The sequence below is a fragment of the Amaranthus tricolor genome, chromosome 11 (assembly GCF_026212465.1).
Source record: "Amaranthus tricolor cultivar Red isolate AtriRed21 chromosome 11, ASM2621246v1, whole genome shotgun sequence".
NCBI lineage: Eukaryota > Viridiplantae > Streptophyta > Magnoliopsida > Caryophyllales > Amaranthaceae > Amaranthus > Amaranthus tricolor.
The window spans coordinates 20182328-20209845 of NC_080057.1; the positions used below are offsets into that span (position 1 = coordinate 20182328).

At 33.6% G+C, this 27518-nt stretch overlaps 1 protein-coding gene and 1 long non-coding RNA gene across 2 annotated transcripts; both read left to right on the forward strand.

The window, feature by feature from the left end:
• On the forward strand, positions 1–10437 carry LOC130827327 (uncharacterized). Its single transcript, XR_009047193.1, has 3 exons — positions 1–218; positions 1490–1690; positions 3698–10437. It is a non-coding gene; the product is annotated as an uncharacterized LOC130827327 (long non-coding RNA).
• Positions 10438–21714: 11277 nt separating this feature from the next.
• LOC130827206 (protein NEGATIVE GRAVITROPIC RESPONSE OF ROOTS) lies at positions 21715–27295 on the forward strand. The gene is made up of 6 exons (XM_057692859.1): positions 21715–22061; positions 22174–22246; positions 24940–25490; positions 25830–25998; positions 26106–26164; positions 26980–27295. Exons 1-5 carry the CDS (start codon positions 22056–22058, stop codon positions 26123–26125), a joined length of 819 nt encoding a protein of 272 aa, XP_057548842.1. The 5' UTR covers positions 21715–22055; the 3' UTR covers positions 26126–26164; positions 26980–27295.
• The last annotated feature ends 223 nt before the right edge of the window (positions 27296–27518 follow it).

Below are 27518 nucleotides of genomic sequence, written 5' to 3' on the forward strand. Positions count from 1 at the left end.
TAGCATGGGTCTTGCCATCTCCGTTTCCCGCTCTCGCAATCTCTCCGCGTCATCACTTTATCATCCTAAGTGACTAATCGTTAATCTTCCACAATTTACACTTTTCTCTCTGGTTTTCTTCCAAATTCTCCTTTCCTTCGTTTATTTCCGGCCATGGCTTCACATTGTTACCTATATCTCGCCATCCTCATCCTTTTAGCCGCCATTGACGTTAACAGGTAACGACGTTATTGGTTCCTCTTTTTTCTTTTGTTCGATTGAATTATGCTATGTTATCGATGAATCTATCTTTATGTTCCTTCAATTTGGCTTATGAATTTGATGTACAGTAGTTGAATTGTTCGATCATTGAATCGCTGTTTAGAGGAAGCAAGTAAGCAACACTTATAATTGATGCCTTTGATTATCTGAATATTCTGCGATGTCAGAAATTGTCTTATTTGTTTTTGGTTTAGTTTGATGTTTGATTATTGTGTTGTTTTATACTCCTTTTGTTATCTGCATTCTCTTCACTATTCTTTTCATAATCATTGAACTCAGGGCTTAGCGTTTGTGTGATTACATGTTGGTCAATTTAGGGCCAAAAAATTGGCTGGTTATGGAGTTTGATGTTAATACTTAATATATACTACTTTGCGAGTTCTGAATATTGGTTTGTGTGTTAAATTCCATGTATAAGTGTATTAGGCATTGTAATTCGACTATATTGGATTTCATCACAAGTAGTCCATTGATTGAATTGAATGCAGAAAAAACTTATTTATGTAGATTTATTCACTATTGCTGAAAATAATTTGTATATGAATTCAGCCTACCAAGGGAGTTGAACATGTGAGGAGGCAAAGTAACAATTCAACTTAAACTTTTTGTTTTAGACTAGTTGAATTTTAGTTGAAGGTTTTAGGTTACAATGCTGAGAAGGTTATACATAAGTTGAGGATTAATTGCATGATAAGCTGTGTCTCATTGATGGATAGCTAGTTGATTATATTTGGTTTTAGTTCTTATTCCTTTTTATTGTAAAGGAGTCACTTAATTAATACGTGAGTTCCAAGATTAATATATCCCATGCTTAGTAAGTTAGATATATGTGTGTTGTGAATATTGGCACACAATTAGAGGAGGAAGATGAGATGAGGAAGAACATGAACAAATGCAAAATAAGAAAGACAAGTGTTTTAAGCTGAATTTCTGTGAGTTCATGAAGACTACAAATGACAAAATGGATTTTAGTAAGTAGCAGTTGGCAATTTTGGTTTTATTAAGCTGATGTGGACATAAATCTGAAAAGTGGAAAGTTTATAAATCTGTAGTTTGAGTTCTGGTGTATTTCATTGTAATTCTTGAGTCAAATTGATTATACTACAAAATTTGTTGATTATTCTGCTACGAGATCATGCCCCTTGAATACTATAGATGTTTGTATATGATTGTTCATTTTATTCGATTTAATTATCACATGTTATGTATGCTGATTTTCATTCTATAGAGAAGGGTGAAAGGAGAAACCATTAGAAAGCCAGATGGGGTTTCGACAACTGCAGTGAAGAAATCAAGAATAAATTTATGAATTCTGGATATTGCAACACAATTGAGATGGAAATTTAGTTTAATGAGGATAGTGCGAGGAGCTTCTATGCTGAACATTCTTGTAAAACTTTTTCATTGGACGTGTCAAATATTTGACAAGGTATGAGATTAGCCAAACCTTCTTGGTCATTACTTTTTAACAATGATGTTATTTTTATTTCTGGATGAACCAAAATAAATCAACACATAAGATTGTCAGCAATAATCTTCTTTTCACATGCATTCCTATTTGACTTTTGATGTTTGTTGTATGATTTTCTTTGTATTTAATGTTCCTTTCAGTCCTTGTGACATAGTCATTAACCGACAATCACTTGTCATCTCAAGTTACAAATGTAATGTTCTGAATCAGTTTCAAAAACTGAACAGTTATGTGCATAGCCTTAAAAATATATTTTCAAGAAATTGTGAAGGATAGTTCAAGTTAGTGGATTGTAGGATTCGTTTGTGACATTTGTGTTTGTAATAGACCGTGAGATCACTGATTAGTAACCTTTCGGCACTGGATTACATTGTGTCTTTTTATTAATGATATCAAAGGATGACACTTTGACGTTTTCTAAAGTTGTTTAAGCTAATCTTTTCTTATATGTTGGGAGACATTGCACTTGCCATGTATTAAGAGTAAGGCCAATAGGAAATATTACATGTATTATCACAAGTGAATCTTTTGTTGGTATATTTGACTTTGTTTCATCCCTTCTTGAATAAGTTTTTCTTATAATGCTAGAATAATGTTTATGGTGATGTTGCTGGTGCAAATAATAACATTGAATGTTCTATAGTGTTCGAAATTAAGGTTGTTTTTCCTATAGCATAGTATGAGTGAGATTTTGTTTCATGTTCCCAAGAAGTGAAAAGAAACTAGTTGAAATAGTTTAAACTTTTTGAAGTAATTATTTGTTCCATGCATCATGATTATGTGACAAGCATAAGTTCATCTTCAAATTATGTTTGATGATTACAAAAGCCATAGGATATGTGTTCTATTACTGGTGCTAGAGTTATGTCTTCTGAGCATGTTAAACTTTCGTACATCTGCATTAGTATCCTTACATATCTTGGGTTATATCCACACCGAAGGACCATACTGTTTCTTCTATGAAATTCCTAGAGTGATTTTGAGCTCTGAGCTCATTCTACTTCCATAGTTATGCCATATAGGTAAAAACCGTCAAATATTGGGTAGGGCAAGTTGTTAATTTGGCCTTACTTCTTCTTTTCTTCTGTGTGTGTACTTGTTTGTGTGGGAACTGGGATTTTTATTAAATTGATCATTGTCATGGAGTATGTCCTTAATATAGCTTTTATTTCTTTTCAAGGTTGTTAGAATCGGGATCCTACATAGGATCGATAAGCGGGTAGGATCAAAATCGACTGAATCGGATCGTAGGATCATAAGATCCTACAAATATGCTTTGATATGATATAGGATGATTGGTTATCTGTCATTTTTGTTCATTTTAGTTCATATTAAAGTTTTTAGTTGGAAATACAAATTTATTTGACTTTATCTTTTAATTGATCAAAAGGAATACTTATAATAATCATTTATGAACTGGTAATCAGTAAGTACATGAATTTTCATAATCGTTGGCGATATATTACTAACTTGTATTTATATGTAAGTAAAAGCTAGAATATGAGAATTTTTTTTATAAATGAGACTAACCTTGTAAGATCGGATCATTGGATCGTAGAATCGTGTTATGATCTTATTACTCATATTCTTGATCTTGGTACGATCATACCATTATTAAGATCGTACTTGCATATTTTTGGATCATAGAGTCGAAGAATCGTAGATTAGAATCGGGATTCTGTGCTCTTGCCACTTTGTCATTCTTTATTCAAGTGTGTCGTGGTAATGATTCTTGAAAAGAACAATGTTGCTGATTGGCATGAGTTGTTTGATACACTAATATTGGAAAGGCCAAATCCTCATAGATTGTTAAATCAACAAATAAGCATCGTGCTTTTATATTAGGTTCAAAGACACCTTGCTATGTGCTAGAGCTAGGTTGGTCTAATCTTCCACTTTTTGTAACGAGGAACTTTTATCTTAACAAATTATGACTCTAAATCTGGACTATAATTTTTGCATCAGCATGTGTGGCTCCAACTCTAAAAGGAATTGACTCCAAGGTTCTAACTCTAATCAACCTGCTCCGTAGAAGACATCACCTTTCTTTGGTATACTTGATAGTCTCTTTCTTCTATATGATAAAATAGCATTTTGTCTCTTGCATACATAATGAGATTGTTATGAATTGACATATCCAGAGAGATGATATTAATCTAGGCAGAAGAGAAATGCGTATGATTATTTGTATGTAAAATGTAGATGACTGATTGTATAAATGTGTAATGTAAATGAATATGCATTTCAAAGATTGATTATAACCTAAGAGTGATTACAATGAGATAGTTGTCAAGTAATTCGAGAAGTTTGAGGTCTTCCTAAATGAGTCATAAACTCATCTCAAATGTATTACCAAAATGAATGCCCTTCTCTCTCCCTTCCCTTTTTGTTTATTCCATTTCTCCCTACATATTATTCTCTCAACTAACTAATTACAAAGTACTACTATTATTTATTATTTAATTACTATATTACCCCTCACAACCATTCATGACATATCGGCTCCAAAAAAAATCCACCTTTGCTAAAGGTGGGTACAACATAAATTGAGTTAAGATGATGGTTGAAATTGTCAACTTGGTCGAAGGTTTTAGTAAGGAAAAATTGAAAAATGTGGGCTTGCAAAAGAAAAATGACTTGAATATTTGACTCTAAAAGTTTGAAGGCTAAAGGAATAGAGCAAATTTGAAATGGATGTATTGGGGCTTGGTATAGAAATTGGAAAGTCAACATCAGACTGATGATGTCAACAATGATGTGGACAAGAGGTTTATTTACTTTTGTAGCCTCAGCCCTAATGTTGGGTGGCTTAAACCAACTTTCACATGACAACCAGAAACCTTCATATTCCCTATTCACCACTGTTGCCGCCTTCAGCACATTGCTATTAACCTCCATTTCTCCAATCTTCCAGCAAGGGTTCTCAGGCTACCACCGGATCCGCAGTACACTTGCTCAACATCTTCTCCCATTCTGCGACTTCTCCATAACGTCTTGAACACCACGTACACTCATTCGTCACAGATTCTGCAACATTAGGTCCACTAAACAGTGGCTGAGCCATCCTACAACCACCTAGTCGGTTCCTTCCTTGCATCCTCCTTTTTTTCGTCTTCTTCCGTTGTTTCTCTTTTTCATACCCCGTCTTCCATTTTTCGGGCAACATACAAACACCATGTCGGAGTTTGTACTCTCCAGTCTCCACACTCTAGGACAACCTTAGTAAAAATACAACCTATCTTAATTTTTTAAAATTCTTTGAATTATTTTGGAATGGCTTTGTTTTATTTAATTTTTAAGAATCTCCAATTCCTCCACAATCTTCTTCCTCAACCTGTGCAAATTCATTTTGGTGTTTGTCTTTTTCAACAACCTCGTCAATCTTCATGTCGGTAAGTTTTACCTCTTGATATCTTCTATTCATTTTTCTAATAATAGTCTCCCAAAGATCATCTGATTTTTTCATCTCTAAAATCTTGTTTCAAATCTGTTCAAGATTAGTGTTGAATTGTCTGAAAATTAGTGTTGAATTGTCTGAAAATTTCTTCCATATTCAAAAAGTAATTTTTAGTTTCTTTGTCAACTCTTGCAATCAACTCCTCCATCTTATTCAATATATTACTTATAGTGGTTTCGTGACACTGTTGAACTCCAGGATGATTCCCACCACCAAATTCAATGTTGTCGAACTCATAAACTCCATCAAAATCCAAATTCTGAATTTCTCGTATCCATAGAGATGATATTAATCTAGGCAGAAGATAAGTGTGTATAAATATATCAATTTATATGTAAAATGTAGATGACTAATTGTATAAATGTGTAATGCAAATGTATATGTATATCGAAGATTGATACTTAGCTAAGAATGATTACAATGAGATAGTAGTCAAGCAATTCAAGAAATTTAATTCTTATATTACCCCTCAACCATTCATGACAAAGATCTACTAAGAAACAATGCCCAATTTGTTGGTGATACTAATAATTTTTGTTAGGGTAAGAGCGCTAGCGGAAACGTAATTTAATTGAGAAATAATCAAAGTGCAAAGGGCAAGAAGAGCTATTACGAAAATGACACAAATTGAGCACTTGAAAAATAATTTCACTATATTATAATCAAAGAGATTGATACAAGGATATAAGATAATAGCTTGTGAAGTGGAATAATAATACAAGAAGGAAATTTTTGTGTGGACGGTTAGATTAAATAAGATGTCTAACACTCCTATTTATATTTGAGGTTAGTAGGTGGTATGAATCTAGTAATTTCCACACAAATTTTTTTCTAGTATAATCTTTCTAATGTTCTAGTATTTTCTATGCAAATATCTATTACTAGAATAATCTAGCTACTAGTTTTATGAGCTAAACAAGAATGTCCTTAAAGTGAAGGTTTTGTTGGCTATGAATTTGGGCCATACCCAACAATCTCCACCTTGAACCAAATTACATAGGTCACTTATGGTTAAAGCCCTTTTAAAAAAACCTTTTAGTAGGAACAAACTCCTACTAAGTCCAAACAATGATCGAACTTGATTCCAGGAATTGGCTTTGTGAGCATATCAGCAGGATTTTCCGAAGTATGAACCTTCTTAACTGCAATTTCACCTTCAGCAATAATATCTCTGACGTAGTGATATTTAACTGAGATATGCTTGGTCTTGGAATGGTAGACATCATTCTTGGTGAGAAAGATAACACTTTGACTATCAGAGAATACCACAGTGACACCTTGTGGTATACCAAGATCCATAACAAGACCTCGCAACCATATAGCCTCCTTTATACCTTCAGTTGCTGCAACATACTCTGCTTCAATAGTAGAAAGAGTAGCTATCGGTTGCAATTGAGCCTTCCAGCTAATTGCACCGGTCTGTCGATCCCGATGTATCTCCATGCGAAGAATTTTCGTTGCTGTACCAAGATCTTTCATCTCAAACTCCTTGCTAAGTTGCGATTTTAAGTTCTTGATCAGAGACTTGTCACAAGATGCAATGAGCATATTGTCCACGTACAACAACAAATAAATAAAGTGCCACCATATTGCCGAAAAAGACACAATGATCATACTGGCTGCGTGTGTAGCCTTTTTTGATCATAAATGAATCAAAGCGCTTGTACCACTGCCTTGGAGCTTGCTTAAGACCATATAATGATTTCTTCAAGCGACAAACAAGATTTTCCTTTCCAGGAACAACAAATCCTTCGGGTTGCTTCATATAAATCTCTTCTTCAATGTCACCATGAAGAAAAACAGTTTTGACATCGAGTTGCTCTAACTCCATGTCAAACATAGCAACCATTGCAAGAAGAACTCGAATAGAAGTATGACGAATAACAGGAGAAAAAATTTCACTAAAGTCAATACCTTCTTTTTGATGGCATCCTTTGACAACGAGGCGTGCCTTCCATCATGCGGGTTCAACTCCTGGAATGCCTTCCTTTTGCTTGTAGACCCATTTGCAAGCAATTGCTTTTCGGCCTTTAGGTAGCTCCACCAGGTCCCATGTGCCATTCTTGTGAAGACTATTGATCTCCTCATTCATTGCTATTAGCCATTTAAAGGAATCAGGACTAGAGATGGCTTCTGAATAGGAGGATGGATCAGCTCCAACAGTAGTTTCTTCGCCAACTAAGAGTGCATAAGCAAGCACATATTTATCTGCAGAATATTTTGATGACCTTATGATAGGCCTTTTTGAACGATCCCTGACCAGATTGTAATCTGTTGGTTGATGAGAGATTTGTGGCTGGCTTGATCCATTGGTAATTGGAGAATCATTATCGTGATCTTGATCATCATGGCTGGAACAAGGGCTTGATGAAGCATCATCTTCCACCGTGGGAGACTGACTTCTTGTCTCTAACTCCACCTTCTCACTAACACTATCTTGATTATATGTTTAGGAGATGAAATAGAAGACTCCAGACCAGAGGATTTGATAGTAGCATTTTTCATTAAAAGTAACATCTCGAGTAAGAATTACTTTCTTAGACTCGAGACACCATAATCTATATCCTTTAGATTCAGAAGAGTAACCAATAAAATGCATTTAACAGCACTAGGAGCTAATTTGCCATCATTAATGTGAGCATAGGCAATACAACCATATACTTTAAGGAAGGAGTAGTCAACGATTGTACCTGACCAGACTTCCTCTGGGATTTTGAAGTCAATAGAAGAGTGTAGAGATCGGTTGACGATATATGCGGCTGTAGATACGGCTTCTGTCCATAGATATTGATGACTCCATAGTCCAGCATTAGAGATCATACAAGGAGCTCTTTCAAGAAGAGTTCGGTTCATACGTTCTGCAACACCATTTTGTTGAGGCTTGTGAGGTAATATTTTGTGTCTTGCAATGCCAGCTTTTGCACAGAATTCTTCAAATTCTCCATCACAAAATTCCATGCCACGATCAGTCCTGAGCTTCTTGATTTTTCTCCTAGTCTGGTTCTCCACGAGAGCTTTCCACTTCTTAAAAGTGGGAAAAGCCTCATTTTTACGCCTTAAGAAATAAATCTAGACTTTACGAGTGAAATCATCAATAATCGACATAAAGTAGCATTTTCCAGAATAAGAGGCGACCCTAGAAGGTCCCCATAAATCAGAGTGGACATAATCAAGAATACCCTTTGTTCAGTGAGTAGCAGTAGAGAAACTTACTTTCTTTTGCTTCCCATAGACACAATGCTCACAGAATTCTAGCTTACCCGTACTAGGTGAGCCGTGAAGTCCACGTTTGCACAGGATGTCCATTCCTTTTTCGCTCATATGACCGAGGCATTTATGCCATAAATGAGTATGACCAGAATCAATAAATGAGGATGAGATATAAACTACCACTTCTTGTGGCCTTCATTACAACTAGGGCACCTTTGGTGACCTTCAAAACTCCACCTTGAGATGAAAATCTATATTCAAGAGACTCAAGAGTACCCAGTGAAATCAGATTGCGTTTTAAGTCAGGAATATGACGAACCTTAGTCAAAGTCTTGACAACGCCATCATGAGTCTTGATTTTGATTGAACCTATGCCAATAACCTTACAGGAAACATCGTTTCCCATTAAGACAATACCACAATCAACAAATTCATATGTGGTAAACCAGTCCCTATGGGGACACATATGATAGGTGCAACCAGAATCAAAAATCCATTCATTAAGGTCCTTCTTTTCAGAAGTTACAGGTAACACTGAGTCACCTTCTGAGTCAGTTGGATAGCCGACATGGCTTTTTCATCCAACTCTTGCCACTGCTCGTCGGTCATCGTTGAAGGCTTTGTATGAAGAGCCTTTTTTAATCAGTTTTGAACAAGAACGGCTTGCATCTGGATTTTCTAGATACTAAAGCTTATCTTGCTATTGAATTTCTCGATATCAAACTTTGTAACGCTCGACATTATAAACCTTTGGCTCTGATACCACTTGTTAGGGTAAGAGCGCTAGCGAAAACTTAATTTAATCGAGAAATAATCAAAGTGTAAAGGGCAAGAAGAGCTATTAAGAAAATGACACAAACCGAGCACTTGAAAAATAATTCCACTATATTATAATCAAAGAGATTGATACAAGGATATAAGATAATAGCTTGTGAAGTGGAATAATAATACAAGAAGGATATTTTTGTGTGGATGGTTCGATTAAATAAGATGTCTAACACCCCTATTTATACTTGAGGTTAGTAGGTGGCATGAATCTAATAATTTCCACACAAATCTTTTTCTAGTATAATCTTTCTAATGTTCTAGTATTTTCTATGCAAATATCTATTACTAGAATAATCTAGCTACTAATTTTATGAGCTGAACAAATCATTCTAAAATGTTCTTAAAGTGAACATTTTGTGGGCTATGGATTTGGACCATACCCAACAATTTTTGTGTTAATATAATATCTTGTGTACTTCATTTGGATATATCATTTATTTTGAAAGCCTACATGTTGACTTGAAGAGTTTGAGACTTCACAAACAAGATTTTAGGAAGATCGTTATGTAGTCAAAACTTATCATCATTATTCTCCTGCTTGCAGAAGAAAGAAAAAAGATAATAATTGGAATAATTATCAAAACAAATGATTTAGATATAGATATGGACACGAGTCATGAGGGAAATATATGTTATTAAATTACCTTTGATGGGCACCATTCACCAAGTGTTCTCAATAAGATGTATTCATGATGGCATATACTTTAACTAGTGGTTGGCTAGTTAAGACTTGAAGACAACCCTTATAAGCTGATTCAAATGTGTGGTGACTGCTCAAACTTTTTCAGGCTATCTATAATACACTGTTTGCTTCAGATTATTATTTTTTAGCCAAAAATGTAACAAGATAGCAAGGATTGTATGACTAGAGTGATTAAAATGAGAATGTAAATGGCTATGTATAGTATGATTTAAAGTAGGGCTGACAAAAGTTGATCCAATGTATGACATGTCATATAGTGGCAGTTCCAGATGCACAAGACTTACGTTAGTTTGATAAACTTAAGTTTTAGGCTGTACCCAAATGACTGATGTTCTTTGAGAAACATACTTTATGAGTGAATTTCTGTTTGGTTTTGGCTCATAGACCATAGAGAAATGAATCATTTTGGCATGCTTGTATTTTATGACTTGAATACTATTTGTTTGAACAAATATGAACTCAAGTCATTTATAGACACATTTTCTTTATTCTTCCTTTTTTCTTAAATTGCAGATGTATTGAAAGTAATGCATGATTAATTGTGAAGCCTGCAAGGTACACTCACAAACATAACCACATTATTTACTATTTGTTATGTTGTGTCCCTTCTTCGCATTCTTCAAAATGTGACGTAATACTTTCTAATAATGTACTTGTGATTTGGGTTGAGTTCTCTATTTCTTAGTAAAGGTCTTCTTAAGTGGACAATTGCAGTATGGAAAAGAATAGTAAACTGTAAGAAACATCGACATATTTTTGTCCACATTTTTTGCAAGACGCTGCAGAATTTATTATATGCTTTGCTGCCCTGCCCCTTCATTTCTCCTCTTTGTCCGATCAAGGGGTTGGCCTAAGCACAATACACACTCATACATGATACATGTGACAAATTGAGATTTGAATCTTAAACCATGCATCTTTCTTAATGATGGCTTTATCTTCAGTGATGGGAGTAACTGCATATGTGGTCAGGATTAAGTTTTTAGTTATGGCTCATAAGATCATTTACTTGGATTAGCTTGTGCCTAATGCAATTCACAAACTCGCATACATCTAAAAATTATGAGAAATCTAAAACCAAGCTTGTATTTTAGAAATCAGGCTGAAAACTGGTAATTAGTTACTGTGCTGAGAATTATTTTCTTTTGACGTGGGTATAAGTTCTCCATTAAATTCTGATAGAAAATTTGTAGACATAGCTCCAATAGTTAGCTCATCAAAATTTTCTTTACAAATCCTTTTGGACTTTTGTCCTTGGCTTTGTTACCCATGGGTTGTAATTGGATAACTCAATTCGATTCAACTTACTTATTTTGTATTCCTAATACCAATTTTAAAGCTTTTATGACCTTTTTGGGTAGAGCTTATCGACTTTGTTATTTTAGACGACTAAGTTGGAGGTAGTATAATCAATTGTTTTGCTATGCATACAACATTATATTTCAATTGGTAAACATTTGGGGTCAGTCTTGGTTCAAGGTTTTAATGAGTCTAAACTTATATAGGAGCTTCTTTACTTTTGTCTACTAAAAGGGATTCTATACTAGATTGGGATGGCCGTAGGATTTCTTAATGAAATGAAAGGATTTGGGCTACTAAAAAGGGATTCTACACAAGGTTGGAGATGGACGTAAGATTTCTTTATAAAATGAAAGGATTTGGGCCTTACCAGAGTGAATAAGAAGGAAGAAAAAGCGAGAAAAACAGTTCACAACAATAGAGTAATCAAACAAACCAAGCAAAAACACCAAACAATCAAGAACACAAGTTTTAATGGTGTCTTGGACACCTCCCTCAAATAAGATTATATTTCATTAACTATTCAACAATACATAATAAAATGTCACTTAAAGCTTGAATTCACTCTCCAGAGCTCAAAGTTTCCTCTTTAATGAAGTTTACTCACTAATGCACGAAGACACTAAAAAGCTCTCCTAAACCCTATTTTTGTCTGTGTATTAACCACCACCTAACCTGATGCTTCACTTGGCCTCTTAGATAGCCCAGAAAATTAGCATAGAAAGATATCCACAAGGGCAACACGTGTCCAATGAATCGCATCCAAAACAGAAAACACGTCAGTGACCCTGCACAAGACTGCTTGAATGAGCCACTATAGTACTCGAACAAGCAGCTCTCAAAAGAGTACTGACTGTTGCCGCTGTCTTGTTCAAGGCAGCCTCTTTGCACCCTTTTCTTGCTTCAAACAATGACCCAAACCTTAAATGCTCATGCCCCATTGCATACCATCTTCTCCCTCAAAAGTGCATGCCATAGAGTGAGCCATAATGTGATCAATATCACCCTCAACACTTGGTGATATGGCTCTTGCATTAAAACTTAATAGTTAAACTTGGGGCTTTCTCTATGTTTTAGTATTATGTAAAACTTTTAAACTTTCTTAATCTGAATTCACTAGACATGGAGGATACTTAAATTAAATTCTCTTCTTCACAGCATCACCTTATGGCTATTATAGGTTATGGAAAAATAGGACATCGTTTATCATGATCTTGTCTTTCAAACTTCAGATAAAAGAGGACAATATTTAACATGAAAAGGTTATTCTTTGAACAATTTGTCAATTGGTTGTGTAGTTCATTTTTTATTCCACCATTTTTCTCAAGAGCCACTTTGCCTCCATGCCTTGTGTCTCATATGTTATTCTCTAAACACCCATTCCAAACAGAGAACAATGAACTATCAAGCACTCTTGTCAAAAATTACAATACTATGAGGAGTGAGGGAATTTAATTCTTGTATTCATGATCACAGTCTTCTTTGTTTGCTATCTTCAGGATGCTTAATTTCATTTTTTTATGAAAAGGAGATTGTAATGTTTCTAGATTCATATGTTGATCAATAGTACTCCTAATATTTTGGGATAATTAATTTCTTTTACATTGTTGTTTGTAGATATTCTCCCAACCTATTTGTATTGTTTGACATTATAAAGTTCAATTTATTTTAATTTTAATAAGTTTTAGATCGATTCATTTCTTTTAGTTTTACCCATTATTTTCGTATTTAGATCCTATTCTCTTCACTTGTTTTCTTGTTTAATTTCAATAAGTTTAGTTTTAGCTGTAGCTCTTTGGCCATTACTTTCAACAGTTTATCATCACTATTTAATAAGGTTATTATAGTTTTGAAAAGTTTAAATCCAATCAATCATGTATTAGAATTCTTCAATGACTTTTTTTTCATAAATTCAGTCCAGTAACAATCAATAAGGTAGAACAAACTAGTCAATTCTGTCAATACAATGCTACCTCACTTTTGCAATATTTTGTATTTGGTCGACTTTTTCACCTATTTGGATATTATTCAGCAAGTTTGTATTCAAGAGCCAACTTCGTTTGAGCAAGGCTTTTCTAATATTTATTTGTAATTTGAGTTCAAGATTTTTGATTGAGTTAGTCTTATCTGGTTGTTACCTTTTTTATATCAAAAGGGCTTTTCAAAAACAAATGATTCTCCATCTCATGGAGATTGTAACTTGTACCCTAAGGTAGGCTCTAGAAAGCAAACAATGTTTTAGGGGTGTATGACAAACGGCTTGTAGCTAATAGCTAGCAGTTTATAGCTGATTAGAATAACTAATTTGACAAGTTGATTTATCAACTGACTGACCAACTAATTTTTAACACGATTTAGGAGCATTTTGTTCAAAAATGCTATTTGTGTCAAAATAAGTTGAGAATTGATCAATAAGTTATTTTATCAAGCACCCTTTATCTCCAATTAAATAATTATTTTGGTGATCTTAACTATAATTATCTAACTTTAAGTTCAGCTCATGACATAAGATTTTCCTATCAAAATTAGTCTACATTAAGCTTATGCTTTGATCATTTTTTTATTTTTAGCAGTCGTACATGAAATAATAAACCTATTTAAGGAGAAATTGCATGAAGCATGTTATTTGTTGATGACATTGTATTGATGTACTAAACTACAGATCGAGCATGTTAGACATGTGCATACATGCTTTTGATTAGAAAAGGTTAAAACTAAGTTGAGGTAAGACAAATCATAATGAAAGTCGTTCTGGTACAAATGACCATTGTAGAGGTGTTGTGAAGTTAGATACAAAGAAGCTCTTTCCAAGTGAATGTTTAACCTACCTTGGCTCCTTTTTCCACAAAGAAATATTTAGGCTGATGTTAATCATACGATTTATTGCTTATGGTTAAATGGAGAGTTTCAAGTTGCAATTGAAATATTATGCGATAAAAGTGTGTCAGTAAGGTTAAATGGAATATTCTATCGGATTGCTATTAGACCACCACTATTATGTGGGTTAAATTGTAAAGCTTTAAGAAATTATTGTTGGAACATTAGAGTTGCTAAGATGCATGTATTAAAATGGATAAGCAAAAATGTCCTAAATGATAGAGCTCATAATGAAAATATGAGAAATGGTATTGAAGGCTCATATTTAAGACGAAATGAGTGAAACTTTTTGCATTGATGTGGTTTGGATTCTGATCGTGCTAAAATTGCAAAACAACGTTCTCAGTCAATGTTGATTGCTTCGTAGTTTTGATTTTCAGTCACGATAACTCAAAAACTCTTACAATACAATATAATTGCAATACGGTGATATGGATGTTATTTTGTACTTTAGTCTACGTTATGTTGGACATGCAAAATATACTAGTTAAAAGAGTGAAAGGTTAAAATTTGAAGAGCTTAGAAATGGAAGAGGCAAGTCGAAGATGACCTAAATTTTAGGAATAAAAAATAACATGAACAATTGAAACTTGTTAGAGCTTATGACAATAGTAGGAATGGACTGAATGATCTTCGTTAATGGCGATCCTTCACGCTTTTTTTCGCTGTGTCAGTTCTTATTTTTTCTTTATAAAGGAGAAAACTTAATGTAGCTAATCCATTAAACAATGGAGTATTAAATAATTTAGGAAAATTCAATGTGGTAACCCTAAACTTTCGGCTTTTTCACGTGGTAGACAAATATTTTTTATAATCCATGTGGTGATCTTGAGCATCAAACTTTTCCACGTGGTCGACAAAAGAGGAGGTTTTTTATTAACTTTACGCTATTTTTATACAACGCAATGACATTTTTAAAGAAAATAAACGTCGTAATCACCATAATTAACCATATTTTTCGAAATCTAGTCGAAATGAATACTTAATTTAACCAAAAAATTAACATTTTGTCTACCACATGGAAAACATGGAAATTCAAGGTCACCACGTGGATTTAAAAATATTTGTCAAAAAGTCAAAAACTCAGGATTACCACATGAAATTTCTCAATAATTTAAATTGTTAAATATTTTTCTTTCCTTGTACTATAGGTTAAAAAAATAAAAAAAATAAAAAAATAAAAAAAAAAACTCTAAATCTTTGATGCTGAGTTTCCTAATTTTACAGCTCTTAACAATACTAATTAAGGAACTACATTTCCACCAAATCCGGGCCATGATCATCAAAGACCCCCCACAAGGTGACCTCCTTATCTCTTGAGTTTACTCCTTTTTAGGACTACATCTTTGCATAATGAAAGCAGCAACAACATATTCTAAGCTTTTGTCTACATGATGTACTGCTTGACACGTAAATTGACTCTACTTATTTTAATGGATGATCAAGCTAGTGGCAGTAAATATAATTTTCTTAATGCGAAAGATCCAATGAAAGGCTAGTCAAAGTTTTAGGCTTATAATTACAGCCACTTTCATGAGGATAAAGTTCCACATCATGGTCTCTCATTGTGCTAGTGGAGATTCCCTTTCAGGAAAGTTTTGCTCATAATTTGCCGTTTATAGTTATATGGTGGGCTCCTCAAATTTCTATACATTATACATTCGTACATCTGGTAGTTTTCACATGCATTTGATTTCCCATTTGCCTAAAAAAATCTACAAATTTCTTTCTTGGTTAATGCAAATTACTTCTTTTCTCATTATATGTTCTCCTTTTTCTTTCACCTTCTATCTCTTGCATCTCGAGATTGAGTTATCGGAGTTTTGAAGGGACCTTCCAGATAATATGGTCCCGATATCAGTGACTATCCATGGTTTTTTCTTTTTCTTTTCAAAATTTTGGGTAGCAACAATCCATTATTTTTGAAATGGGATTTTTATTTATTGGTTATGTTCTATTAGTCTGTGATTAGACTCTGTTTTCAAAGAATCTGTGAACCACAGAGCATCCTACACATAGCTTAATGGTGATTATAAAGATAATTAAACTATAGTTTTCATACGTGGCAATCTTAAATCAGTGTTTTTTTTACCTGAACTAGTTGATTGGCTTAACAGCGTAACACGTGGATACTTAGGGTAGGGTTTGGTCCCAGCTGAGTTCTTTGTCTATGTCTGCCAATTAGATTATATAGTTGGATTGTGGAACCAGAGTTTTATACAATCTTGGGTACTCTGTCGACGCATTTCCTTTTGTCCTCTGATTGGTTCATGCAACTGGGAAAAAGTGTCTATTAGAAAGGAGCTTAGTTGAGCCGGATCATAATACCTTTGTGGAGGATTTTACATAAGAAAATAGAGCATTGAGTTATTAGCGCTTCAAAATCTAGCCTTGATTTAATTTCAAACAGACCCTTGAATCTTGGAATGAGTACAAGTGAATCTTTCAAGCTAGTGAGCTGAACAAATTCTGAACAGAGTAACTATTGACTTCTTGATAAGATGAATTTGTATAGAAAACAATTTACCACCAGTTGTGAATGAGTTCATATATCTACATTGTTCTGAGGTTTTTACTAGAATTTAATGATGAAAATGAAGGTAAAATACTAGAGAGGTCTTCTAAATGGCTAATATGGTGTTTGTAGTTTGGGAGGCTTCTAAAGAAATATGGAGTCCCAACCATGGGTTCTATTTAACGTGGTGTAGCTTTCTATTAGATGCTTAATTTGATTAGATTTTATGGAAATATGCTCTGTATGAGGCATGAGAAAAGAATCCATGGTAGGGATTGTGGTAATGGACTAATGGCTGCAGTATAAAAGCTGATAAACTGAAAGATCGTCTTTTTGGCCCTATAAGATATCATATGTCAGATTAGAACGGCATTTTACAACGTGATGTTTTATAATATGTAATGGAACCATATTTCGTGAAATGCCAATTTAAACATGTATCAAATATGCTATGACATCTTAGGAGGAAATTAGATTTGCTTTATGGTGTTAGAAACTTTTAGTTGGTGTATTTTGTTTTTGTTTACTTTTGTAATTTGTAAGAGCTCTTAATATTGAGTTATGAAATGGTGTTCAATTATCAAACAAAAGTTAAGCACTCAAAGACTAATAAGTTAGATAACAATAAGATTTGTCTATGGCTTACTTCCCCTTCTATTCTAAGTAGTCCTGGAGTTAACTAGTTAGGAGTATCATCTACTTTTTTTTGTTCATATTTATGACTGCCTAGAATCTTCTTGACACATTCCTTATTTTAATTATATACAACAACATTCTATTACATCAATATGTTAAGTGGCTCCTATGTACGTGGTGTCTAGAGGTCAAATGTACACAACATTACCCTTGCTAGTAATAACAAAGAGATTTTCAATTGACTAATTATGTGCAACTTCACATACATAAGAAGTACACATAATTTAATAAGTTGTAATATAGTTCATTATAATACTAAACTAAATAATAAGAAACTATTTTATAATATGTCAAATAATTAGCAATAGCCAGCCGAATAGTTGTATTTGGTGCCCCATTTTTTTAAGGTGATATCCCAAGTCCTTAATTGACAATCAATGAGAACGCTTAGAAGGCTCTCTTCTGTAGTATGAGAAGTCATTGTTTTGAGTGTCTTATATGATGCCAATATGGGCTACAGCGCGCAGGCAGTCTGCTGCTTTGGTTGCTTACTTGCTTCTTTGTATTTGTAGTGTCTGTTTTATGGTTGCTAGAGAGATAGACATTAGTTGATATCTGACTATCTGTAGAGGGGGATTCTATCTCAGGTCATAGGTGTACTAGCCCCTCATGACTCTACAAACTAAACTAGTATAACTAATATGTTCGAAATTTCTTTGGAATTAAATCTTTAATAATGCCATTGCATGGGAGGGGGACTTGAGATTCGGTAAAGTAGCTCACTTGCTATTTAGAGAGAATAAAAATTTATAGTTGAATTGTTTTAGAAATTTAAAAAAGGATTAATGAATGTTTTGTACTATTTCACCATATTTAAAAGTAAATATAATTTTCTTTATGTGTTTTTTCATTTTTTTTAGAACTTTTCTTATCGTGCAAACTTAAATTGACCGGGGAGTATGAGATGAAATAACAATTTATATACTCCTACTTTCTCATAGCATTTGTTACAATTAGGGATGGAAAAATGGACGGTGGGATGATTTATCCCTCTCCCACACCCATATCAACATCCAACTAAAATTTTCATATTCACTATATAATTTTCATACATACACTTGTCCATCTATATATGCATTCAAATCTAACCCTACCCACTATGACCAACTAGATAATTCTCATCATTTGTATACTCACCTAGCTTATACTCGCCTCGCATTTATTTCAAGTTCACGTTATATACTCTATAAATTCTTAGAAATTTAATATCCTTACTTTGTCAATAGTTTCTTATAAAATATACAAAATTGATATAAAGTAAAATTTTTGTAGTAATGCAACGGGCAGTATGGGACGGGGTGGGTGGGTATGGGTTGGAGCGAGTGGATATAAGGGAAAGAGGGTGGATATGGGGCGGGTAAAATCTCATACTCACTACCTACCTACAACCCGTGGTGGGTAGGATTTTTTGTACTCGTATCCATCCATTACCCATCAAATTCATATTCATACTCGCTCCAACAAGGAAAAATGCGGTGTAAAACCTATGTAATTTTACCCGTTGCTATTCCTAGTAACAAGTACAAAATTTGAGTAAACTAAAAAACTATATTAAAATTGGTAAAAAAATGTGGTTCGTGAGGATATGAGAGGAATGTTGGATGAAATAAAAATATAACTACGTGGATGTGAATTAAAAATAATGTAAGCCATAATAAAAAAAATTATAGCAAATTGTATGGGACGAAGGGAGTAATAGATATTAATCAGTGATTGAAATTTGCTCTTGAGCTTGCTTATAGAATGGTATATTTGCAACCAAAATCCTGTTATATGTTCGCTCTTTTACGGAAGGTAATAGGTTTTAACGAGTAACCCAAAACAGAAAAATGGTTATGCTAATCAATGGAGAACCAAAATAGGTCTTGTAACAAAAGTCAACTCCTGTCCAATAGGAAAAAGGTTAATGTACTAATGTCAGATTTATGTAAATTCACATGATTAGATTGATTTTATGTAATTGCTGGGAGTAACATACAGCCAATACTTTGTGCTCGTGTGTCAAGTGGTCCCCTTGTTTTTGACAGTCACGTGAACAGTAGAGTCGATTTTGCGACACTGTTTCAAAGTTTTTTAATTTTTTATTTTGGATATGGGGAAACCCAGAGAGATGGCTACTGGCTAGAATAGAAATGCGCATAGAATATTTTTAACAATCTGATATTATTTCATCTGTTCCTCAGTGGCAAACTTGCAATCATTTTATCTTGCATATTCATGTATTCCTATACACTTTGAACATATATTGTTACTCAAATAGAGTAAATTGGAGTATTTTATTTACTTAATTAAATTGATACCTATTAATATCTAGTTACATAACTTCATCAATTAATACCATGTTCCTTAAAAAAAATTATGTTGTATTTAAATGGAAAGTTTTGTCACCATATTGTTTTTAAGTAAATTCACCTTTTTTTGGTTGAACCTGGGATATTATTGGAAGTAGGGATGGTCATGGGGCGGGTCTGGAGCGGGTCTGGCCAGACTCAGACTCGGACTCGGACCCTATTTTTTTTGGATCCAGACCCGGATCCGGACCATAAGGGTCCAAAATTTTCAGACCCGGACCCGGACCCTACGGGTCTGACAGGGTCTAGGGTCCTTAATGGGTCTTATACAAAGCCTCTTTGATTTGTCAAAATTAAACCTTTTTCGAGTTTTTTTGTATTTTTGTAAGCAACTTATTATCGTATTACAAATACTTGTTCGAGTCTATGAAATTCAAATACAAAATAATTACTAAAACGTAAAAACACTTGTCTAAATACATGATTAAAAATCAAATATAAAAGACTAAATGAGAAACATAGTGTATATTTCATAACATTAAAAATTACAATCCATAAAAATTAAATTTTGATCAATCTTCTTCAACTTCATCAAGATCCTAAAGGAAATATCAAACAAGTATAAGTTAATTTTTGATAATGTACTGGATTTTTGAGATTTTAGAATGAAAATGGCCCACTCCCATCCATTCATAATATCATAATTCAAAAACATAAAATTTAAATTTTAAAAGTTTAGGGTCCGGGTCTTCACCTTTGGACCCGGACCGGACCCGTCAAAATTTTTTGGATCCAGACCCGGACCCGGATCCGACGGGTCTCAAAAATTAAGACCCAGACCCTTATAAAAGGGGCGGGTCCTACAGGGTCCTGGACCCATGACCATCCCTAATTGGAAGTAAGGCATTAAAGGATCAGCTGCATTGCTCATCTTTCCAGCAAAGTGTTATGCCTTTTTCCTTTGTTTATGTGGAATGTGGGCTATGATTATTCAAAAGTTTAAGTAGTTGTATTATCAAACAAGAATCAGTACTCAATACTTCTATATTCAGCAAACATAATTTTGTGTCACCAATTGGATTGTCCTTTTGTTTAATGTTATCTAATTATAATCAAGTATCTTTTAAAAGTCAAAACTGCTTGTTCATATAGCAAATTTGTGTACCAATCATATTAGTTTTTACACTATGTCGTGTTTGTGTAGAACTTAACCCATGTGTAGCCAATATGGTTGCATGGGCTATCATGTTGACATCTTTTTTTTTTATATGAAATTTGATTCGGAGTAGGTTATAGAATCCTTATACGTAAGAAGGAGAATTAATCCCTTATATAAATAGTGAGAATCAAATTCCTTTGAAACCTCTTTCTCACAAGAGTGAAATAGAAAGCACTCAACCCCTAGGCCAACTCAAAATTCTCAGCATGTTGACATCTTTAGCACTCTATATCACTGTTACTTGTTACTCTAGCTTCATGCATTCCCTGGAGCATTCATATCAAAACGGATTTTTTTTTTTTTTGAAATAAATGTTATGTAGTTATCACTATTGAGAATCACATCCCGGACAATTTTCAGCAAATGGACTAATTTCATTAATTGCTATTTTCTGTAGATTATTGATCTGTTCCATTGTAATTAGAATATGAAAAGTATTTTTTGGACAGTTTATTTTCGATATGGAAAAGGTAATGGTTGAATAGCGAAGTATTAGTTAACATTTTACATATTCTGCAATTCTGAAACCAAGTACTGAAAAGTTACAAACAGTTCTACAATCACAATTGAAATTTTCTCTAGTGAAAATCCCTCTCACCATAAGCTTAATCACTGATGGCATGCATGATTTTTATCTTTAAATGGTAAATTTTGTGGGGATTGCATTTGAACATTTTTTGCTAAAAGCAAGGTTTTTTTGGGGATTAGAGCATTATATTAATCTAAGGACCATCATATAGACACGAAGGCTATGTTGGTATTGCTAGGGAAGCATGCATGCCACAAATACCCAATCACACAGAGCAATATTAAAATATATACTTTGCTATTAAAATATATTATTGAAGAATGTTTCTAGCATAGATATGCTTGCTAGTTGTTGAGGTATGGGAGTATAATAGTTGAAAACAAGGTTAAGAGAATATAGAGGAAAAGGTTGAGATCCATGTGAAAGGGAGAGGGAGAGGAGAAAACTCAAAACGATTGTGAGAAAGCTAGTTGAGATAAGAACCCTCACCCCCTGCTTAGGGACTTGCTCCAGCCAATAGAGAGATCCTAAGCAGTAATTAGTTTCAAAATTAAATTGCCCATTTGCATTTTTTTGTTACTGCTCAAAGCTAATTGGCTTTTAGGAACTCTCTTCATTACGCGCTCTCCCTTTCTTATCCACGTTATTAGGGATTTTGTTTGGCTTTGAAGAGCTTCATCACACAATATATTGGTGACAATGAAGGTGAGGGAAGAGAAACAGATGCATGATCTAGTGGCGGTAAAAGTTTTAGTGATTATTGATGCTATTATTTGTTTGTTAAATAAGAGCGCTGTTTGGTTTTTGAAAATTGCAGTTCTTCAACTGGATGCAAAACAAGTTTAATGGAAGACTAGGGAACGAGAAGTCGAATTCAGTTGCTTCTAAACGTAAGCTTTTCTTTACTGCCTTCATTTATTGATTACTAAATGGCAGTGCATGTGCAACTACGTAGGTTCTTTCTAAAATACGTGCATGCATGTCATGTATTTCATGCATCTTTCTTGAGAAATACACTTGTAGTAGTAGGATTTCATGGCTCATGGTTTGTTGCTCTGAACCTTGATCCTCATTTGTTCTCTGTTTTTGTTTATGTTTTAGTGATTGTATAGCCCTTCTGTGGTCGCAACATGATGTAAGGTCTTTCGTTCTTGCACATTTGATGAGATACAGAGCTTAGAGGTCAATAGATCTGTTGTATCTTTATGGTGTTGTGCTCCGGTCGTCGAACATCTATAAAAAAAGAAAGAAAAAAAAAAGATTTAGATCAGGGGAAGAAGAAAGTATTCAAACCACATGTTGTTTATATATGCAGTTCTACCATTGGCAGCAGCATGTTATTTCCTGATGCTGGATATAATATTGCATTTGTCACCACCCTTGTTTCTGATGCTTTATTTAGCTAGCCTGATACATATTTAAATGTGCGATCTTCTAGGAATACGCAGTTTTTGGTTTGATTCAGATCAAATCTGCTCATTGTGTTTAACCATCTGGATTTTCAAAGAATATGGTCTCATGAGCTCAAAAACATTTATCTAACAGATAAGATATTTGAATCCTTTTAGATCCAAACTTTTAACAACTTCAACAATATTCTATTAGGCTCCCAATCTAAGGTGGGCTTTAAAAGCGTCAGATGTACGCAATCATACTCCTATTTAATGACAAAATTAACAAAAAAAGGTATGGTTGATTCCGATTGACCATTGGTATCAAACATGTTGTGCAACTTTACATAATTAAATGGTGCTCAAAATTTAATAAATCATTTTACTTTTATCCATTGTTATCCGATACCAAAGAACTATAACTTTTGGCTCTATCGAAATAAGGGATACAGATCCAAGCTCCCATTCTTAATTTTGATAAGTTATAGTACCAACACGACTACCCTTATCTCAAAAGCTGATTTGATTTTTATATATTGAGAAAATATGTGAGAGGGGAAGTCTGATAGAACTAATAAAATACCCAAAAATAGATAATGTGAGAGGGAATAAAGACTCCCAAATCAAAATACAAAATGTCAAATGAAAGGTTATACCTGTGTGGCTGTATTTTTTTTTGTTAATCAAGTCATTTGAGTTCCGTGCTTCATATACAACAGCACACAACAATTATGTCAAAGCCTTAAGTCAGATGTATGAGATCTATTACATGGACCAAAATAAATCAACATGAGATGTTATATATTACATTTCCGTAATCCCATTAAATGGCTCCCACTTAGGGCATGTTTGGATTGGATGTAAATATTTAAGAGGGTAAAAAAAGTCGAAGTAAGAAACAAAGTTGAAAAATGAAAAATTAGTGAAATTTGATTTTTGTAGAAATGGGAGAATAATTGCAAAGTAATGAAAAATAAAGAGAGCTCCTAATTTTGTGGGGTAAATGTTTACCCTAGGGAGGATGGGGGAATGTATTAGCTCCATAATAGGAAAATCATCTTCTTTTTCCTTCATTATTTTTATTTCATGCTTATTTTATCTTTTTCACTATTCTCTCAACTACTTTAAATGCATCTCTATTTGCTTTTATTTTATTAGTTTGACTTTATTTCTCCCTTTAAATATTTGTCTTCAATCCAATCATACTCTTAGGCTGGAATTTGAGAGGTTAAATGTATGCAACATTACCCTTGTTAGTAATAACACTTAACAAAGAGGTTTTTTCTGATTAAATTTGTAAAATCTGTAGCTCTCTAGCTTACAAGATTTTTTACTTTATTAGGCAACGTACTCTGTTTTATTTAATCTTCTAATATATGGTGGAAATTTCAACAGTTTCTTGAGTTCCAAGGTCATGCCCTGACTTGAAAACTGGAATTTCTTGTCTGGTGACAGACAAATGACATTCTTGTTTGGTTGTGTAGGGAGCTTTTGTCTACATGGTTACTGGATTTGTGTTTTTTATGTTTAGAGATTATTGGTCCTAAGCATATTTTTGATGTTGGAAGCTGCAACCTACAATTGTATTTTACTGGGAAATTAGGCCCTTCAAGACCATTGTACGAATAGTTTTGCTTATTAACTAAGCCAATGATCTAGTTAAGATCACATTTACCTTTCATTGTTGCTCCTTACAATTATAAAGCGTGTTTTTGTATGTATTATATTCTTACACTGCAAGCCAATATTTCACATGGAAAGTGCCCCTACAACATAATGCACATTATTTCTGCTGCAGAATCGAAATATATTTTTTTGATAAAGTAAAATAGAAATATTTTTAACATGAATCATTCTGTAAATTACGTTGTCTACATTTGTCTCTTCTTTTTAAATGGTGGACTTTTGTACATTACAAGGACCTTATTTTGCATGCTGTTAGAGTTCATGAATTTGAGCCATTAAATATCACTAAAAGCTAAACTTTATCTGTGATATTGTTGAACTATCCTTTTTTAACTAGTTTTATATGCCAGGAAGATTTGGGCTAACGGCTAACCTGCTACTAATAAAATGATCTGGAATTTGTTCCTTTTGCGATTTTAATTTGCTGCATTTCCTTAGTTTATGTGGTTTAGTGTTAAACTGGGTATTGATTCCTTTTCTCTATTTCCTTGTAATCTGTTGATCAGATCTTCAAAAGCAACCTTCCCAAAGAGAAGAATTCAAGGACTGGCCTCATGGACTACTTACAATCGGGACATTTGGTAACAAAGAACTCAGAGACAAAGCTGTTAGTTCTGAGATTCACACTGTCACCGATGAACAAGATCAAGATCAGAATCCAAGCTCTGCTTCATCCCCAGACTTGTCCGAATTCACTCCAGAAGAGTTTGGACATTTACAAAAGGAATTGACAAAACTCTTGAAACGAAAACCAGCTAAACAAGAGGAAAACACTGATCTTCCCCTCGACAGATTTCTCAACTGCCCTTCCAGCTTGGAAGTCAGCCGGAGGATTTCAAATGTTACTTGCATGGATCCAGATTGCAAGGAAGATGATATTGAACGCACCATTAGTGTTATCATCGGTAAATGTAAAGAAGTCCGAGCAGAAAAGATAAAAAATGCGATTGGGAAAAAGTCTGTCTCTTTCCTTCTTAAAAAGATGTTTGTTTGTGCTAATGGGTTCTCATCTGCTCCTAGTTTGAGGGATACCTTGCAGGAGTCCAGAATGGAGAAGGTACTTTCTCAGTTCTTTGGACTTTCATTCTAATTGTTTAATATCTGCTGCTCCATGGTGTTAGAAGTCGTTTGGTTGACATACCAATGATATTTCCTTTGTCAAATTCTTGGGAAATATTTTTTTCTTGTTTTTCTGAACACTAAAATTTGCTATTCCTACACCGTCCTTGGTAAAGAAAATTCCTATTTCTTCTTGCCAAAAAATTGTCAACCAAACAAGTATGCAAATAAGTAGTTCTAAGGGAATTTTATAAGAAACCAAACGACATAGTTTCGTTGTGTTTAATAGTTGGTTCATAGACATTGACTTCCTGTTTTCTGAATTTCCTATGCGCAGCTATTGCGAACCATTCTTCATAAGAAGATATACCAGAAAACCTCTTCTCGCACGACATCGATGAAGAGGTATCTTGAAGATAAACTCAATGCAGAAAAGAAAAATGACAACGAAAAGGACAAACCAAGGTCAAGTGAGGCATGTAAATGGGACAAGACAGATTCTGAATGTAAGTATTTCATGATTTTCCTTATTTGGTAATAAATATTGCTAATTGTTTGTCACTATTTTGTGGTTAGTACGCCATTGATCAATTCAAGTTCTTACTTGTTGCAGATATTGTTCTAGAGATTTGATAGCTTATCAACTCCTATACAGATAGTTTTATTACCAAGGTATGGGAATCTTGTTACTGGTTCATCCTATTAGTGTATTTAGTAGATCTGTACTTATACTTTCCTCCGTTTTTTAATACTTATAACACTTTGACTTTTGCACTATATATAAGTGTTGCTTTATCCTTTATAATTAAATTAGCTTTACCAAAAAAATACAGTCAGATTCGTCTTATTATATAGTTTCAACAAATTTTGTTATAATTTTACTTTCCTTTTTTTTTTTAGAAAATTGTTGTCATTTTACTGTACAACTAGTGATATTATCAAGAGCGGAACAAAGAGTATAGAGGCTTTATTTACTTTTTATGTTTAGAAAATTAAGACCCTTTGTTAACCATTTAAAATGCTATAATTTTAAAGTACCGAACCAAATAACTAGATCATCAAAATAATAAACAAACAGAAAAATAGCTAAAATTCTAATGTCATATGCATAAAAATCATAAAAAATGACAAAATACTCAAATGTCAAATATAACTGCAAAAGTAATCAAAAAGTAGTATTTATTATGAAATGGACTAAAAGGTAAAATAAGGATCAAAATTTACATTAATAGCATGCTACCAGTTGAGCTATATTTAACTGGTAAATTATGAGGAGTTTGTTAATATATGAAGTCCCTGTTTTCCGGGGGCTCTAAGAGGTCAGACACCTTAAATGGACCCAGAACCACTAATAGATATTAGCAGTTGAAAATGTGCATTGTCATGTGTATTCTTAAAAGCATTGCAAGCAAAAAGAAATAAAGGACATATTTTTTTTAATCAATGAGTTCTAATATAATATATGCTGCTCTATTTTTCCATGGCAGATTTAAAGTATATATAGTAAAGCACATGCATGTTTTGGTTCAATAAGTTGGATTCGCGGACGAATGAGTTCATATACCTGAAAGGACAAATTCAAAATAAGAAGAAATTATTGTTGCTTTCAAAAAGAACCCGAAATTACATTAAACGAGCAGCGACTTTCTCTAGTGAAACGAGGAAACTTGCCCGGTTTTTTTCATGGTTGTATCTGGTGATGTTCAGATCAACTCATGTTAATTGTTATGTATCATTTTGTAGTTTAAAATGTCTAGCCAAGGCATTTGAACTGTTTTTTTCCCTTTCCAAATGGAAACCTCTTTTTCCACTCTTTTGTGTATTGATGCTTGCGTAAATTTCATCTAATGATTGCTTGACAAATACTCCCTCGATATCTTTGAAATTGCAATATTAACATTTCACACGAATAGTATTAAAGATTGGTGTGATTATTTAAATTGTGTGTACGATTAGAAGACAAAATAGAAAGAAAAGTGTTACAACTTAAGAGAATTTATAATGAAGGTTATATATAGAAAAAGAA